The sequence below is a fragment of the Xiphophorus maculatus genome, chromosome 9 (genome assembly GCF_002775205.1).
Source record: "Xiphophorus maculatus strain JP 163 A chromosome 9, X_maculatus-5.0-male, whole genome shotgun sequence".
Lineage (NCBI taxonomy): Eukaryota > Metazoa > Chordata > Actinopteri > Cyprinodontiformes > Poeciliidae > Xiphophorus > Xiphophorus maculatus.
In genome coordinates, this window is record NC_036451.1 from 17,012,956 (window position 1) to 17,027,590 (window position 14,635).

At 39.5% G+C, this 14,635-nt stretch overlaps 2 protein-coding genes across 2 annotated transcripts; both read left to right on the forward strand.

Annotated features, from left to right (window-relative positions):
* Positions 1-5,043: 5,043 nt before the first annotated feature.
* LOC102238182 (forkhead box protein E4-like) lies at positions 5,044-6,300 on the forward strand. Its single transcript, XM_005795655.1, has one exon. The coding sequence runs from the start codon at positions 5,044-5,046 to the stop codon at positions 6,298-6,300; it is 1,257 nt and encodes a 418-aa protein (XP_005795712.1).
* A 3,415-nt stretch (positions 6,301-9,715) lies between these two features.
* Positions 9,716-12,662, forward strand: LOC102237920 (forkhead box protein D2-like). Its single transcript, XM_005795654.2, has one exon. The coding sequence runs from the start codon at positions 10,157-10,159 to the stop codon at positions 11,261-11,263; it is 1,107 nt and encodes a 368-aa protein (XP_005795711.1). The 5' UTR covers positions 9,716-10,156; the 3' UTR covers positions 11,264-12,662.
* Positions 12,663-14,635: the final 1,973 nt, after the last annotated feature.

The window sequence follows — 14,635 nt, forward strand, 5'->3', positions numbered from 1 at the left end:
GTGTATAAAAATTGTCTCATTGCTCTAAAATAATCTCACAAGGATTTTTAAAAACCCAGTGTTTATTTTGAGTACATTTATTCAGTTTATCCGAGGTCGGGTCGGATACGCGACCCGACCTCGGATAAGCGGAAGAAGATGGATGGATGGATGGATGGATGGATGGATGGATGGATGGATGGATGGATGGATTATTCAGTTTATGCATAGCAGATTTTCAGAAAAATCACTTTAAAAAACTTTTTAAAAATATGTAGCTTTATGTTATTAAAACTAAAGTTTAATCAGTAATACTTTTAAAAACAAATCTGTGTCAGATCATGATTTTTTGGTTAATGTCAAGTTGTCATAACAAAGACATTTTGAATAATGTCAACTTTGTATTAAAAGTGTCATGATTTACTGAATGACACTTTATGACAATAGTCATAAATATTCATGAAGACTTACTCATGTTCATGACGGGTGTTATGTTATGCTTTTTCACAACCCATCAAATAAAGTGTTACCGTTAATGTTAATCACAAATGTCAAACATTGTAGCAATAAAAAAATGCAGCATGGAAGCTGATATATCTAGGTGCAATGTTATCTGATTTACTGGTGTTTGCAAACTGGCCAATCCAGGAGCACCACTAATTTTCCATGTCTGTGATTGGTTGTATCCCAATTGTAAGAGCAGAGATAAAAATGACAGTTGATGTTAGTCTCCTTAGTAGTGCTAATTCAATATCCATTGTGTACATTAATATATTAAAGTAAATTTGGATTTTGAACCAAAAATTATTCTCTGTGCTTTAATAAGATTCCCAGGGTCTTTGGTAGCATCACAGATCCTCCACCATACTTAACAGTGCGAATGAGTCACTCTTCCAAATAGTCATCCTTTGTTTTATGGTTGCTTGCTTGTGAATGCATAGCTCAACTCTGTGACCAAAGCAGATGATTCCAGTTATAGTCCATGCAGATTTTAGCTCAACCATGTTTGCAAGTATGATGATAGAACCTCATACTTGAGATAATAAATACAGTACCGCTTCCAAAACAATTCTCAATTTCTGAATTTTTGCTTCCTTTTTTAAATTTGATTGAAGAAACTCACTTTTGATAAATTTGCATAAGAAAGGACACACTGCAAGTTTGTGGTGACAACAACAAACATGAGTGGTTGAAAAGAATTCTACAGAGAATCAGAAGGAAGAAGTGTGAGGAAGCGAAAACACCATATGGTACAGAACATGACTGAAAGTCTGAAAGACTGAATATCTCTAAATTTTGGGGCACAGCTTGGACCATAGGTGACATTTGCTTTTCATTAAAAATAATTTTTTGGGCTCATCTTATTGTCAGCAAATAAGCAGATTTTACATCATTCTGTAATCTACAAATTACAATTTGAGATTCTCCAGACACTCATGGACAACTCCAGAAAGGTTTTATAAAGACAAAAATAATTTTAGAAATTAAAAATTTTACATTCAGCTTGATGCTTTCAGAAACTTAAAAAGTAATTCACTTTAGAAGTATTACTATGGCTTTGACAAATACAAAGATGCAATTAAAGATTCTGGCAAATGGATTGTATTTTGTAGGGCTAGAAATGGTGTCGTCCATAATTCTCTACCTTATCTACCCCATAGGAAAACAGCAATTTCCATTCTATTTAAACATCTACCTTGTTGTCAGAAGAACATTCTGATGCTAAATTTGTCTGCAATGTGAAAAGTAATGGAACCATCACTATCTGAATAGCTATAGCAGAATGTTTGTTCCATTTATGGGACCCAGAAACAAATATTGTCCTGAAAGGTGTATGGAGTCAGTGCTGGGGTGGCAGGGCGGTTCAGGAGGGGATTAACAAGAGGCCGCAGACCCTGAGGCAGGGGTCCTCGTTTCCTGGCCTGAGCCCCTGTTTGTCCTGCCTGACCTGGCAGCTCTGGGGGCAGATCCCGCCTAGATACATCCCTGCTCCCACGCCTGTCTGAAGCTGTTAACCACTGGCTGTGAGTAGCTAGCTGGGCTTAGTTATGTCTGAGCTGCAGCGTGGTGAGAAGGGGAGGGGGTTCCAGTTATCTGTGGGATGGGGTTGCCAGCTTCTGCGTGTTGGTAGAGGATGGGTTGTGGTAAAACAGACATCTGCCAGAACTATAGGAGGTGATGATTAATATCTTCTCTTTGTCTATGAGCAACTTTTATTCGCAGCAGGATTGTTCAAGAGGAACATAATTACTTTAAAACTTGTGGACAACTTTCTTTAAAATCAACTTACGTGGAAGATAAGTCAACATGAGAATCAAATGAAGTAGTACTGTAAATATTATCTCAAGTATGAGGTTCTATCATCATACTTGCAAACATGGTTGCAATGTAAAGGAGAATAACACCTTTTAGACTTTTTGTCTTTTTTTTTACATTTCAAGAAAGTACATTAAATAAAACAAAAGATTCAAAGTGTGTTTTTTTAACTTATTTATTTAACATAAATTTGACTTGATCTAATCCCTTCCATCAACCATCAAGCTCTATCTCTTTGTTTTGTGTCATCCTGCTGGAAGGTGAACCTCTTTCTTCAGTATCAAGTTTTTTTCTAGTTACTTCCAGGTTTTCTGCTCTTCTTTAACATCCTGTCAGTTCATGTGAGTGGCTATGTCTTGATTGGCTTGCAGTTTTGCTATACTCTTTCCTGTGATGCTGTGATGTTTTCCTCCTTGGAAAAATGCCGAGTAACCTAAATCTGCTTTAAACATCTCCTTAACTCGACCCCTGGCCCTGTCTGCTGCGTTCCTTTGTCTTCATGGTGCTGTTTGTTCACTAATGTTCTCTAACAAAATTCTGGGTTCTTCTTAATTCTGACACACAGGTGGACTCTGTTTAAAATTTGGGTGAATGGTGGCTGCCCCAAATTTGATTAAAGGTGCATGAAATAACTGTGTTCTAAACACAACGTGCTTGCAATTGGATAAACTGTGAAAAAGTTAGACCATTATGAATACTTTCCCCCAACATATTGCATGTAGCAAATTACCCTCATTCAGCATGAGATATCTTCTGCTTTTCACCAATTCTTCAGAAGATATCTCATTTGGTGTATAGATGTTGGAGATTTAATGTTTACCATTTGATTTGATAGTTGGGATATTTCAGAAGATATTTGGTGCGTCTCTATATATGTGGTGTCTCAAGTGTATCCTCCAGAGTTTTTTCCAGTCCTTGGTCATTAAAATACTCACTTACTGAAATCAACTTAATACAATAGTTTGTTTAATTGTGGCCCTACCTTATTGTGCTCTGTCTTTGCATCCCAAGTTGCAGATCTCACAATGCTGCTGAAAGCCATGCAAACAGCTTGTAGTTCTCTGTTTGCCTAAATAATCATAAAGAAAGACCATGGCTTTCACAGTGCTTAAAGGGTGTTGTCTGACTACCAACTGTGTGCACAACACTGTTTTTACTTCAAAATCCAAAAGACAACATGTCTCCTCATCTCCCAACTGGGTTGTTTGATTATCGCTCTCCAAAAATGAAAATGAAATGCAGGGATATTTTTCTTTCCTTTCTCAGAAGCTTGGATAGCTCAATTGCTTGTTTTCAGGGGGTTGTTATTGTTTTTCAATTGCTGGATAGGCTGCAGATTTTGGAGTAGCCTGGTGCAGCTCTGTGAATGTTGTTTCTGCCTTAAGCATACAGACAGCAAGTCAGTGAAAGGCCAAAGAACAGCAAAGTTACAGACACAGAAGCAGGCTCGGCAGTGATGTTTGTGTCTGCAACTAATTATTAATTTGTTCAATAAATCTCAAAATCGCACACACCCTGTTTAAAACTGGTATTTTGTGATGTTAGAAAAGATTAGGGGAGGATAAATTATTTAAAAACAATTTCTATATTTATTTATCTTGCCAAATTCTAGTAAAAGTCAACTACGCCCAACTAAAAATAAATAGTTGATGTTTTTTTCATATTATAGAGAAAATATGAAAATAAAAGGTAATTTCAGCAAACAGGATGCCGACGTGTACATATTTCTTCACCAATACTGTGCTGAAGTATTTTGGAGTTTGGAGGTGACATCCAGAGAATAAGATTTTTTTTTTTAAAGAGAGGGCAAAATATTGCCGAGTCAAAATGTGGGAACTTTGAAATTTCCACCAATTAAATCTTCTACTACACACAAATGATACAAAAATAGTGATGAAACCTTCAAAATATGTGCTTACATTTAAACCTTTCGCCTGCAACCTATAGGTGTCATTTATCGCCTCAGGGTTAACTTTAGCATGTTTGTGAGTTTCACTTTGAAAGGTATCACTAAGCTGGCTAAAGCTGGATTCAAACCTAAATGGTTGAAACTTTCTTAACCACAGATCTGGTGGTTGTTCTTTACATTCAATAAATTGATTTGTTTTTATATAATTCCAGTTAAATAAGCATATTATCCCTGTTGCTGTGAAAATTACACAATAAGTTACAGAGACTAAGCTAAGATATTCAGTGAAATTCTGATCAGGAGGTTTTGATTGGACTGAAATAAGTAGCTTAGTTTGTAGAATGTATCAAGTATTAACATTTACAAACTTATACTTGATTACAGTTCTATTAATCTTAATATATCATATTCTAGAATATAAATTCTAGAATATGAATCTATATTTTTAGATTCTGCATTTGTTTTTATTTGAGGAGTCGAGAAACTGTTATTTTAATTCAGGAACTTTAAATATTAAAGACCGGCTGCTCAAATCACTCGAAATCTACTACTCGGAGAGATAAAGTCAGTTTTTGGTGGGTGGGTTGTGAGTCCTCTTTCATCAATCGTCACTGTGTGGACCCAGTGGCGTCACTACTGCCCAGTCTTATAAAACTGTCAACGCCTTTCTCTCACCTGTACTGACACACACCATCCCAAACAGCGGAGTGAGGGCTCGCTTTGGTAACAGAAAGGAGACTGTCTGTCTTAAAATACGCACCTCCTTGAGCCATCCAAGGGAATTTTCCCCATCTGATCGTTTCGATACAAAGAAGGTTCTCCCGTTTATTCGTTTTTTTATGACTCTGGCAAATTATTCTTACTTCTCTGGCATGTGCAACATGACCGCAGAGCCCTCGCCTGCAGAGGCAAGCCCCGATGTCATGTCTCCAAATGTGAGCTTGGACTCGTCGCTGCCTCCGCCGCCACTGATGCTGCAGGCCCGGCCTAAGGACAACGTTCTGATCAAGTCTGAGCCCCAGGGGAGCAGCCCCAGCGCGGAGGACGGAGGCGCAGTGGGCCACACAGAGGAGCACCTACCCACAGGCAGCCGCCGCAGGAAGAGGCCGGTCCAGAGAGGAAAACCTCCCTACAGCTACATCGCTCTCATCGCCATGGCCATTGCCAACTCCCCCGAAAGGAAGCTCACCCTGGGGGGCATTTATAAGTTCATCATGGAGCGGTTTCCTTTCTATAGGGAGAACTCCAAGAAGTGGCAGAACTCAATCCGCCACAATCTGACCCTCAACGACTGCTTTGTGAAGATCCCCAGGGAGCCCGGCAGGCCGGGCAAAGGCAACTATTGGACTCTGGATCCAGCTGCGGAGGACATGTTTGATAACGGCAGCTTTTTAAGAAGAAGGAAAAGATTCAAGCGCACAGATGTGAGTACCTATCCGGGTTACATGCAGAGCTCCAGCGCCTTTACGCCAACCACCATGGGGAGGCCGTCCTACCCCAACACGCTGTACGCCGGGATCGGGTCAGGCTATGGTTCCCAGTTGACAGCCACATCTCCACATCCAGCCATGATGCATCACTACCAGCCCCCCTCGGGGGTCGGCCAGGGGCAGCCGCGCATGTTCAGCATCGACAACATTATTAGCCAGCAGACTGTGGTGCAGGGCGGCCCGGTGGGAGAGCTCAGCACCCAGGCACTGGGTCTGAGCGGCGGTGACCTGGGCTCCATGACCTCCAGCTGCTCTGTAACCAGCACCGATCCGTCAGCGTGTTTCCAGAACCAGACTGTGAACCCAGCGGCGACCATGCTGGGCAGAAACAGCGGAAACCTCACCTCCAATCTGGCAACAGGGTACCCATACTCCGCTGCCTCTGCCTCTCCTCCGAACCTGCCCTCGATGAGCCAGGCCGGGTTCTCCCCCGGCGGCTCCCAGGTGTACTGTTCGAGTAACAGACTGTCCCTACCTGCTCTGCGCCACGGCTCCTGCGCAGAGCACACGGAGCAGCTCCTGGGCCTCCCGAACCCCATGAACTCCTACAACAACAGCTACATGAGACAGGGCAACTTTACAACAGGATTAGAGAGGTATATGTGAGATAATATGCTCTTAGGTAAAAGAAAATTTGCAGTGACCGTACGCGTAATAAATGCGCGTTTGTTCCATTGTGGAAGAATTTTAAAACATTCATATTTAAAGAGGTACAAAGCCATCTATATCCGTTTGAAACATTCCATCTCTAACAATAAAAAGTTAGAGATTGATCCACTTTCTTCATAATTCACGTTTCAGTTTGTTTGATTAAATGTTTCCTTCTGTTTGTATGTGTAAAAAGCTTGATGTAGCTCAAGATTTTAAGATTTTAAAAAAAGTGTGATATTTGCTGGCAACCATGCCGCTGGAAATAAATAATTCCTTCTTGTAAATGAATTAAATGTGTCCCTGGTTTGCTTAGGGTGTTTTTATTTTATTTTTTATTTTGCTTTTCATGGAATGTCAGTCAGGAACTTGCTAAAACAACCACAATCACAAAAACAACCACAATCACAAAAACAAACAAAAACAATCACAATTGCAAACGCATGCACTGACTCTGAACAAGATTGTGAATGAATAATTATGATAATAAAAAAATAAATAAATAAAAAAGCTTACATCTGACCAGTTTCAACATAATCTGTTAATATAGCGGCATGAAGATTTAACAATATTAAAAAAAAAAAAATTTTAGTGGGTCAAATTTCACTCATCAATGAAGTACATCCTTGAAAAATTATCTTTTCCGTTCGCAGCACCAGCCCCCACCCCCGCTCCCTAAAAATAATTATAATAATAATAAAAGTAATAAAATAAGATAAAAGTTAGAAAAAAAATGCAGTACAACTGATAAAAAAACATAATATACATAATAAAAGTTCCATTGCAATATGCACGTCATAAATAACCATAATTTATGGTAATAATAATATCGAAATAATGATGCAACCAGCCACAAGACATAATTTCTCTGATTCAACTTTTTTGTCTCTTAGTCCGATAACAACAACAACAACAACAACAATAATAATAATAAAAATGATAATAATAATAATAATAATAATAATAATAATAATAATAATAATAATAATTTCCTCCACAACTTGAGCAATTTACACATTTTAGCCTCGAGATGGCAGCAACAATAAGATGTTCATTGGTTTCGTCTTACTTTTTTCTCAGGAAACTATTGCTGAGCTGTTGCTATATCTCACAGACATAGAGCACGGATAGGTTGTCAAAAATCTGTCAATGAAAGTGGTGGCTTGTTGTAAGCCAAAGTGCCTCCAGAGGTCAACATCCGGGAGGGACGCGGGGATGGAGGAGACGGATGGGGTATTTTGGATGCTCAAACGTGGTGCAGCAAGAAAAATAGAAATGGAGAATAAGTAAGTGAATAAACTGAATTCACTAGTCGAGACTTACCCATGTTTAACATTTTGTTAGTTTATGTGTAGCCTACTGTTTTCTTGTGTTGCAGCTGAATCCCCAATTCCTCAAATATATTATTTTGTTTTTGTTCTTTGGCCAAATTTTATCTTGCATTTTATTAAGAGATGCACAGCTATTTAGCAAAACATATAAGTTTCAGAAATTTGACTGGAAATTGTGGATTCTTAAAAAAATCTCTCTTTTGGGATCCAAATCGTAAAAGACACAGAAGCCAATTCATCCAATGGATTTTTTGCTTTGAGTTCACCAGCAGGTGGCGCTTAAACACCACAAACTACAGCAAGCTCATTCGGAGCGCTACTGGTAACTCCATGAACGTCCACACTTCTGAAAAATAGTAAAACCAAGACACTCGGATTCAGTTTTCAAATAGTTTAATCAAATACATGTAAGTAAATATTTGTTTTAATCCTTTCCTTGTAGAAGTTCAACTATAGAACGATAGGTGACTTTTAGTGATATATGACAAGTCAAAAATATAACATATCGAGGTTGTGGCAACTATTCCAGTTATTGAAAGCAAAACACATTATAGACAGTATCGATCGTTTATAACAAAAATTTTGAAAAAAACCCCAACTTATTCATATGCATGGAAACAAAAAATAGAAAAAGAAAAAAAAGTAACGTTTCAGGGAAAAAAAAAACCCTTCAGTGTCTGTTTTCAGACTTTAAACAGTCAGTTATGACAACAACACACAATGAAATAGGATCCGGCATCTCATATTTCAATTGAACTCGATTTACCGGTAAAATATTTTTCAGACAAAAAGACAACAAAAGAGATAAACAAGCGAATAATATCCAGAAACAATGAAAAGCAGAGGATAGCTTACATGTAAAAAGTCTTATACATAGGACGTGTTTATATTGTGCTGCCTGATCTGCTATTAGTGCGAGCCTGAATGGAAGCATGACGGATAACAGCTCAGTCTAACGAATGAGAGGAACCCGCAAATATTGCACTATCATCTGCTGACGTTTCATTCCTGATGAGAAACAACTCGGAGCATGTTGCAGCGTCTATAATATCCCATTCGCCCTTTTACAACTCATGCAAATGGATGATTGTCTGCCTTGTTGAGAAGGAGACAGAGAAAAGCGACTTGGATATTTTCACCTGTCAAGTAGCAGCAGGAGTCAATTCCTACGTGGCGATGAACGTTTGTTTTTGAAATAATATTAATGATAGGAATTGTTTGTATGAAATCATTAATGTTATGTATGTACTTATTTTTTTTACTTTTTCTAAGAAGGGAAAAACTAATTTATGTTCATAATAAAGGTAAGACAATACAACAACAATTCACACGCATGTAATTATCTATATAGCAAGCGTTTTCAGTAAGTTATAAACATATAAGGAAAAAAAAATCTACTCACAGACAAGACGTATTGACCGAGTATAGAAAGCATCGTTCTTTTTTTTCCTTTTTTTAAAAAGGAAAATCAGATAATAATAATAATAATAATAATAATAATAATAATAATAATAATAATAATAATAATAATAATAATAATAATAATAATAATAATAATAATAATAACTTTCTCTGCAAATAAATATATACATTTACGAATAGAATGAATCTATTCTAATTAGTTTGATTTGGTTGTGATTAACTCTATTAAAAACAGAATAAATCAGCAACGTCGAATATTTTCCAGGTTTCAGTACGGTCTATATATTCCTGCAAGTCTTTAAGAAGTAAAATTCAGGCAGATTTCGTTAACCCACGTTATTTTAACTGTAATTATTCCACTTGAGTTTTAGAGTTTTAAAAGTGCATATGACCCACAATGAGAAAACAGTGATTTTATGATTTTTGGGTCGCGAGTTCAGTTCTTTTTTTATTATTACTATTTGAACGGCAAAAAAAGAAACATTGATTAATGTAAAATACAAATACAAATATTACTTTTTGGAAGAAAAAAAAATCTGTCCAGTTCCTGGTAACTGTGACTCAAAGATCACGTGATCGGCGTGCTCCTATAAATACCATTTGAAAGCTAAGGAGGATAGTGTGACAGTCCGACTGGATACCTCTCCAAACCCGTGCGTAAAACCTCTTTTGGAAAGACATTCGGATACCCAAAAGTAGTGTTTTGACTGAAAACCATCGCATCTGAAGAAAATACAAACTCTGACAGCTATCGGTGGAAGACATTGACTGTATCTTTGGCTGACTCTTTTACACGAGTGCATCAGAATTTTTTTTTTTTTTTTTATGAAACCACCCTCGGATGCAAAAGCAATCTCCAGATTCGCAGGTCAATAAGATTTATGTGTCTCTTACCTTTTGTAGCTATGTGTGCATTGACTCGTTGGAGATAAAGTGTCCACAATAATACCTTTTTGTGAGGGGGGGAAAGGGAAGGGGTGTGCGCGCTCTCGCACTTCAGCCTTACCAGAGAAAGGAAGAAATCTGGGAGAGACGAGGGAAGAGAAGTTGCGTCTCCAAGGATGACTTTAGGGACGGATATGTCCGACAGCTCTGCATTGTCCGAAGATGTAGACATTGATGTGGTCGGAGGGGACATATCCGTCGGGAAAGACGGGAAATACATTCACCACGAGTTCAACTTGGACAATGACTCGGACGATAATTACTCCCAGAGCGCGGCGGAGAGAGGTTCCTCTCCGGGGCTCAGCAGCTCCGACTGCCCGTCAGAGCCTCTGGGATCCGGCGCGGAGTCTGGGACCTTGATCGGGGACAAACCCCGAAAAAGTGCACTTGTGAAACCCCCTTACTCGTACATCGCTCTGATCACAATGGCCATCCTGCAGAGTCCCAAGAAACGGCTCACGCTCAGCGAGATCTGCGAGTTCATCAGCAACAGATTCCCTTACTACCGGGAAAAATTCCCTGCGTGGCAGAACTCCATACGCCACAATCTTTCCCTAAACGACTGCTTTGTGAAAATCCCACGGGAGCCCGGTAACCCGGGAAAGGGCAACTACTGGACCCTGGACCCGGACTCCGCAGACATGTTCGACAACGGGAGCTTCTTGCGCAGGAGGAAGCGCTTCAAGAGACACCAAAGTAACGAAATCCTCAGGGACTCCGGCGGCTTTCTGCCAGGGTTCGGATACGGGCCGTATGGATACAACTACGGACTCCAGCTGCAGAACTTTCACGCAGCCCACAACCCTTTCCACCCGCACCACACCGGCGGATCTTTCCCCTTCCCCAACGCCCCCTGCACCTTGCCTTCACCTGCATCCATATTCCCCGCGCCGCATCACTTGCCCTCCCTTCTAGGGACCGACCTGAGGAAGCCTTTTTACCCGCAGCTCAGCCCGTCCCTGCCGCCTCTAAAGACGGACTCCAGCTCCACAACGAGTCGGCCCTCCTTCTCCATTGACAACATCATAGGAGCGGCCAACTCCAGCGGCTCTTCCTACAGCGCGCAGAGCAGCAGCCAGGCTCAGATCCTGGCCATGCTCACCCCGGCGCTGGCCTCCGCTTCCAGCCACCTGAACATTTCCCAGGAGGGCCTATTCCAAGCAAGCCCGCAGAGTCAGACTTTTCCCACCAAGACCTCCAACTTGAACACTTGCCCTTTCTAAAAACTGAAAAAGTGAATAAGAAATAATAATTGTGACGTCGTCCTATGTGAAGGTAGGATGAACATTTTTGCTGCAGAAAGAAAGAAAGTAAGAGAGAGAGAGAGTTTGTTTCGAGCTCTCTCGGTTTCCTAACAATGTGAGAGGAGACTTTATTTATGCGATGTAAATATATGTGCATAACACTGAGAGGCGGACAACTTATGAAAGATCATAAAAAACAAACACAATGCAGGCCTGCAAGTCCGGTCTGCGGTCCTCATTTAGAAGGTGATGGGATTTAAAATAATAATCATAATAATAATAAAAACTGATATTTTAACATAAGTTAAAGTTGTCACCAACGACCAGTGGGGCTTATTTCCATTTTTTTTTATAAATATAACTGAGAATTTAATTATGATTTATATTGTGTTTATTGTAAGATAGTGGCACTATTGTTGTTGATATCTAGAAGAAAGACGGCAATCTCAGGTTTTTACTTAGAAAGCACATGAAGACGAAAGGGGGGTTTCTGACTTTACATAGAAAAATCACTCCAATCTCCAGCAGTCCCCCTCCTACATGGTGAATTTGTGGCAATATCGTTTCCTGTTGTCAGTGGATACATATAGGTTGTGTGATTGACTCTCTCAACCTTTTTTAAATTGTTCGTTCCTCCCTATATTTACAGTTGAATCTGTGAAACATTTGTCTTGTGTTGCCAATAGCTGAGCACCTAAATGTTCATAGGTCAGTTCTTTTTTGTTGTAACGACAAGAATAATAAATGTTTGTGAGTTTAAGAAACAAAAACTCTTTTTTTTACTTTAGTTTTTCTGCATTCAAAATTACAAGACATTTAAAAAATCTTAAAGTGCAAACGAGAGCTCGCAAACTTGTCTTAAACTTGTCTACTTTTCTTTATCATTTTTTTTCCTTCAAATGAAAATTCTTTGAAGAGGTTCCAAACTATGGGATTTATTTGAAATCACGTTCACGACCCAGATTCTTTCCCATTTTTGCGTATGTTGTTAGGGATTTCCCAAAAAATAAACTGCCGCTTAATGTTAGTGGAAGGAAATGATTAATGTGTTAACGACAACATTAGCAGCTGAAGCTTGCACTAAATTGATGTCTGGGTATGAACAAGACACATAATTCCCCTTTATGTGTTTCCACATGTTGATGTGCACAAAATTGGAGAATATCACGCAACAGTGGGCAAGTATATTCCTCTTGTGTGGCTGTTACTCGTTTGTAAAAGGACCAGCGACGTACAAAGGCTCCCCCATATGAATGGGAGGGGGGGGAGACGTTACAGCGAGCCTCGGCACTCTGTAATTGAAAGTGAACAAGGATATCCCCACGGTCTTTGGGGGCTTTCGTTGCTAATTTGTAACAGCATTTTTCATCGGGCTCTCTAATCCACAATAATGCAGCTTTTTTTTTTTTTTGCTCGTTTGTTGATGTTGTCAGCGTGGACCCCTGGCCCAGGGGACTGAATGCGCACACAGCGAGCGGTCCAGCCACACACATATAGGCTCTGAAAAGCAATCTTCTCAAAAGGCCCTCGGTTTTGCTCCGCTTTCATGCCATCCGTGTTGTCATATAAAAAGAAGCAGTGGGACTCGTCCTGCAACAGACAAACAGGCCTATTGGTCTTTTTCAAACTTGTTGGACCACATGTTTCCATACAGAGGGGAGGCGCAAAGACCCTCCCCATTATTTAGGAAATCTGTGCGCAAATGGCTGAATTAGTTTGCGGGTGTTTTGACAGATGATTATGGTGGATGAAGGGGTCTTTGAAACGAAAACCAACACATGACCACGTTCTTTATCCGGACCCGGGCCTTTTGTTTCGTTTCTACTTCTCTTGAGCTCGTTAGTGGGACTGAGTGAAACCGATGAAAGTCGAGAACGGATTTGAGGGAATCATTTTGATTAGCGCCTCTCCTGCCCATGCCCTGTAAATGGATGTTCTCCATGTACAATTTGCAAAGTAAATGGACTGGAAAAAACATTAGCAGACTATTAAGTTCTTCCTCTGCATAGGGAGTCATTACGCACCGCATCAGACCATTGAGATCCACATCAAACGCTTGTAGGGGTGGTTAAATATTTTAAGAAGGAAAAAGAAAATTGCAACACAGGCTGGAGCAGATGCACACACTACGGATCAACCACCAAAAGGGTTCAAACCGTGGCACACATTTGAAACAGACAGTCTGACAGTGAGCTCACTTGATTTTCTGCTCAAATGCACACAGACATGAGTCCAGAACGGAAACTCGCTGGTTACCCATCAGGCACACCCGGGTCACACTCATCCGCCCTTCTAATGTTCCACATACATGCAAGCGGGACATCATCCGTTGATAAATTCGTCATAAATATCGTGCTTTCCACGCCGTTGTCACTCGAGGACCACCCACACCAGCATCCAGCACCAGAGAGCATCCTGATTTAGGTACCGCAGAGACATTACTCATTTTTTTTCTCTTTTAATAAAGAACTGAGTGATATGTGAAGTGACAGCCAAATGACTCAACAGTCACTATAAACACGTTTATAAATTTCAAGGCAATTCCCATCTTTTTTCTAACTGCTTCCATATGCGCAAATTGGGCGCTACACCCGCGATTTGAGCCGCTGTAATTTATTGAGAGACGTCAACGAGATTTAGCTCTTACTTCGCTATTTTACAAATTCAAAGGATCTTTAAGAGAAAAATACCTATTATTATTATTATTATTATTATTATTATTATTATTATTATTATTATTATTATTATTATTATTATTAATACATTCATAACATTAAGCCAATCTATGCTTGTTGATGTCGGTGCCCTGTCAATAATAACCTCACTTATCCATAGATTTTAATTTTCATTTGCAGTTGTACCAGGTAATATAATATAATATAATATAATATAATATAATATAATATAATATAATATAATATAATATAATATAATATAATCGTTTTTAAATTTTAAGGATGCTCCTGAATTTTGGACATCTTTCTAAAGTGAAGCATCATGAAGATTCAACTGAGAACATAAGCTGAGCATTTTGACCTTTTTCGCATTAAATAAAACCATCAAACCTGAAAACAGGATGACCTACCCAGAACAAACTTATTACTTAAGAGTTAAAATACTAAAAAAAAAAAGAAAGATACTCATTCTTTATTAATCTAAATGTGTCTAAAGCACATAGCGCACACACACTCTCACTTGTATACTAATGGTGAATTTTGTTGCTTTCCCAACATGTGGAGTAGTTTGACAAGTGGGTCAACCTAATATTGTGTAATGTGTGTGTGTGTGTGTGCGCCCCCCCCCCCCCCCCCCCCCCCCCCCCACACACACACACAAAAAGCCACCACAGAA

Coding starts and splice junctions, on each gene's coding strand:
- LOC102238182 (XM_005795655.1), top strand. CDS start 5,044: ATGACTCTGGCAAATTATTCTTACTTCTCTGGCATGTGCAACATGACC.
- LOC102237920 (XM_005795654.2), top strand. CDS start 10,157: ATGACTTTAGGGACGGATATGTCCGACAGCTCTGCATTGTCCGAAGAT.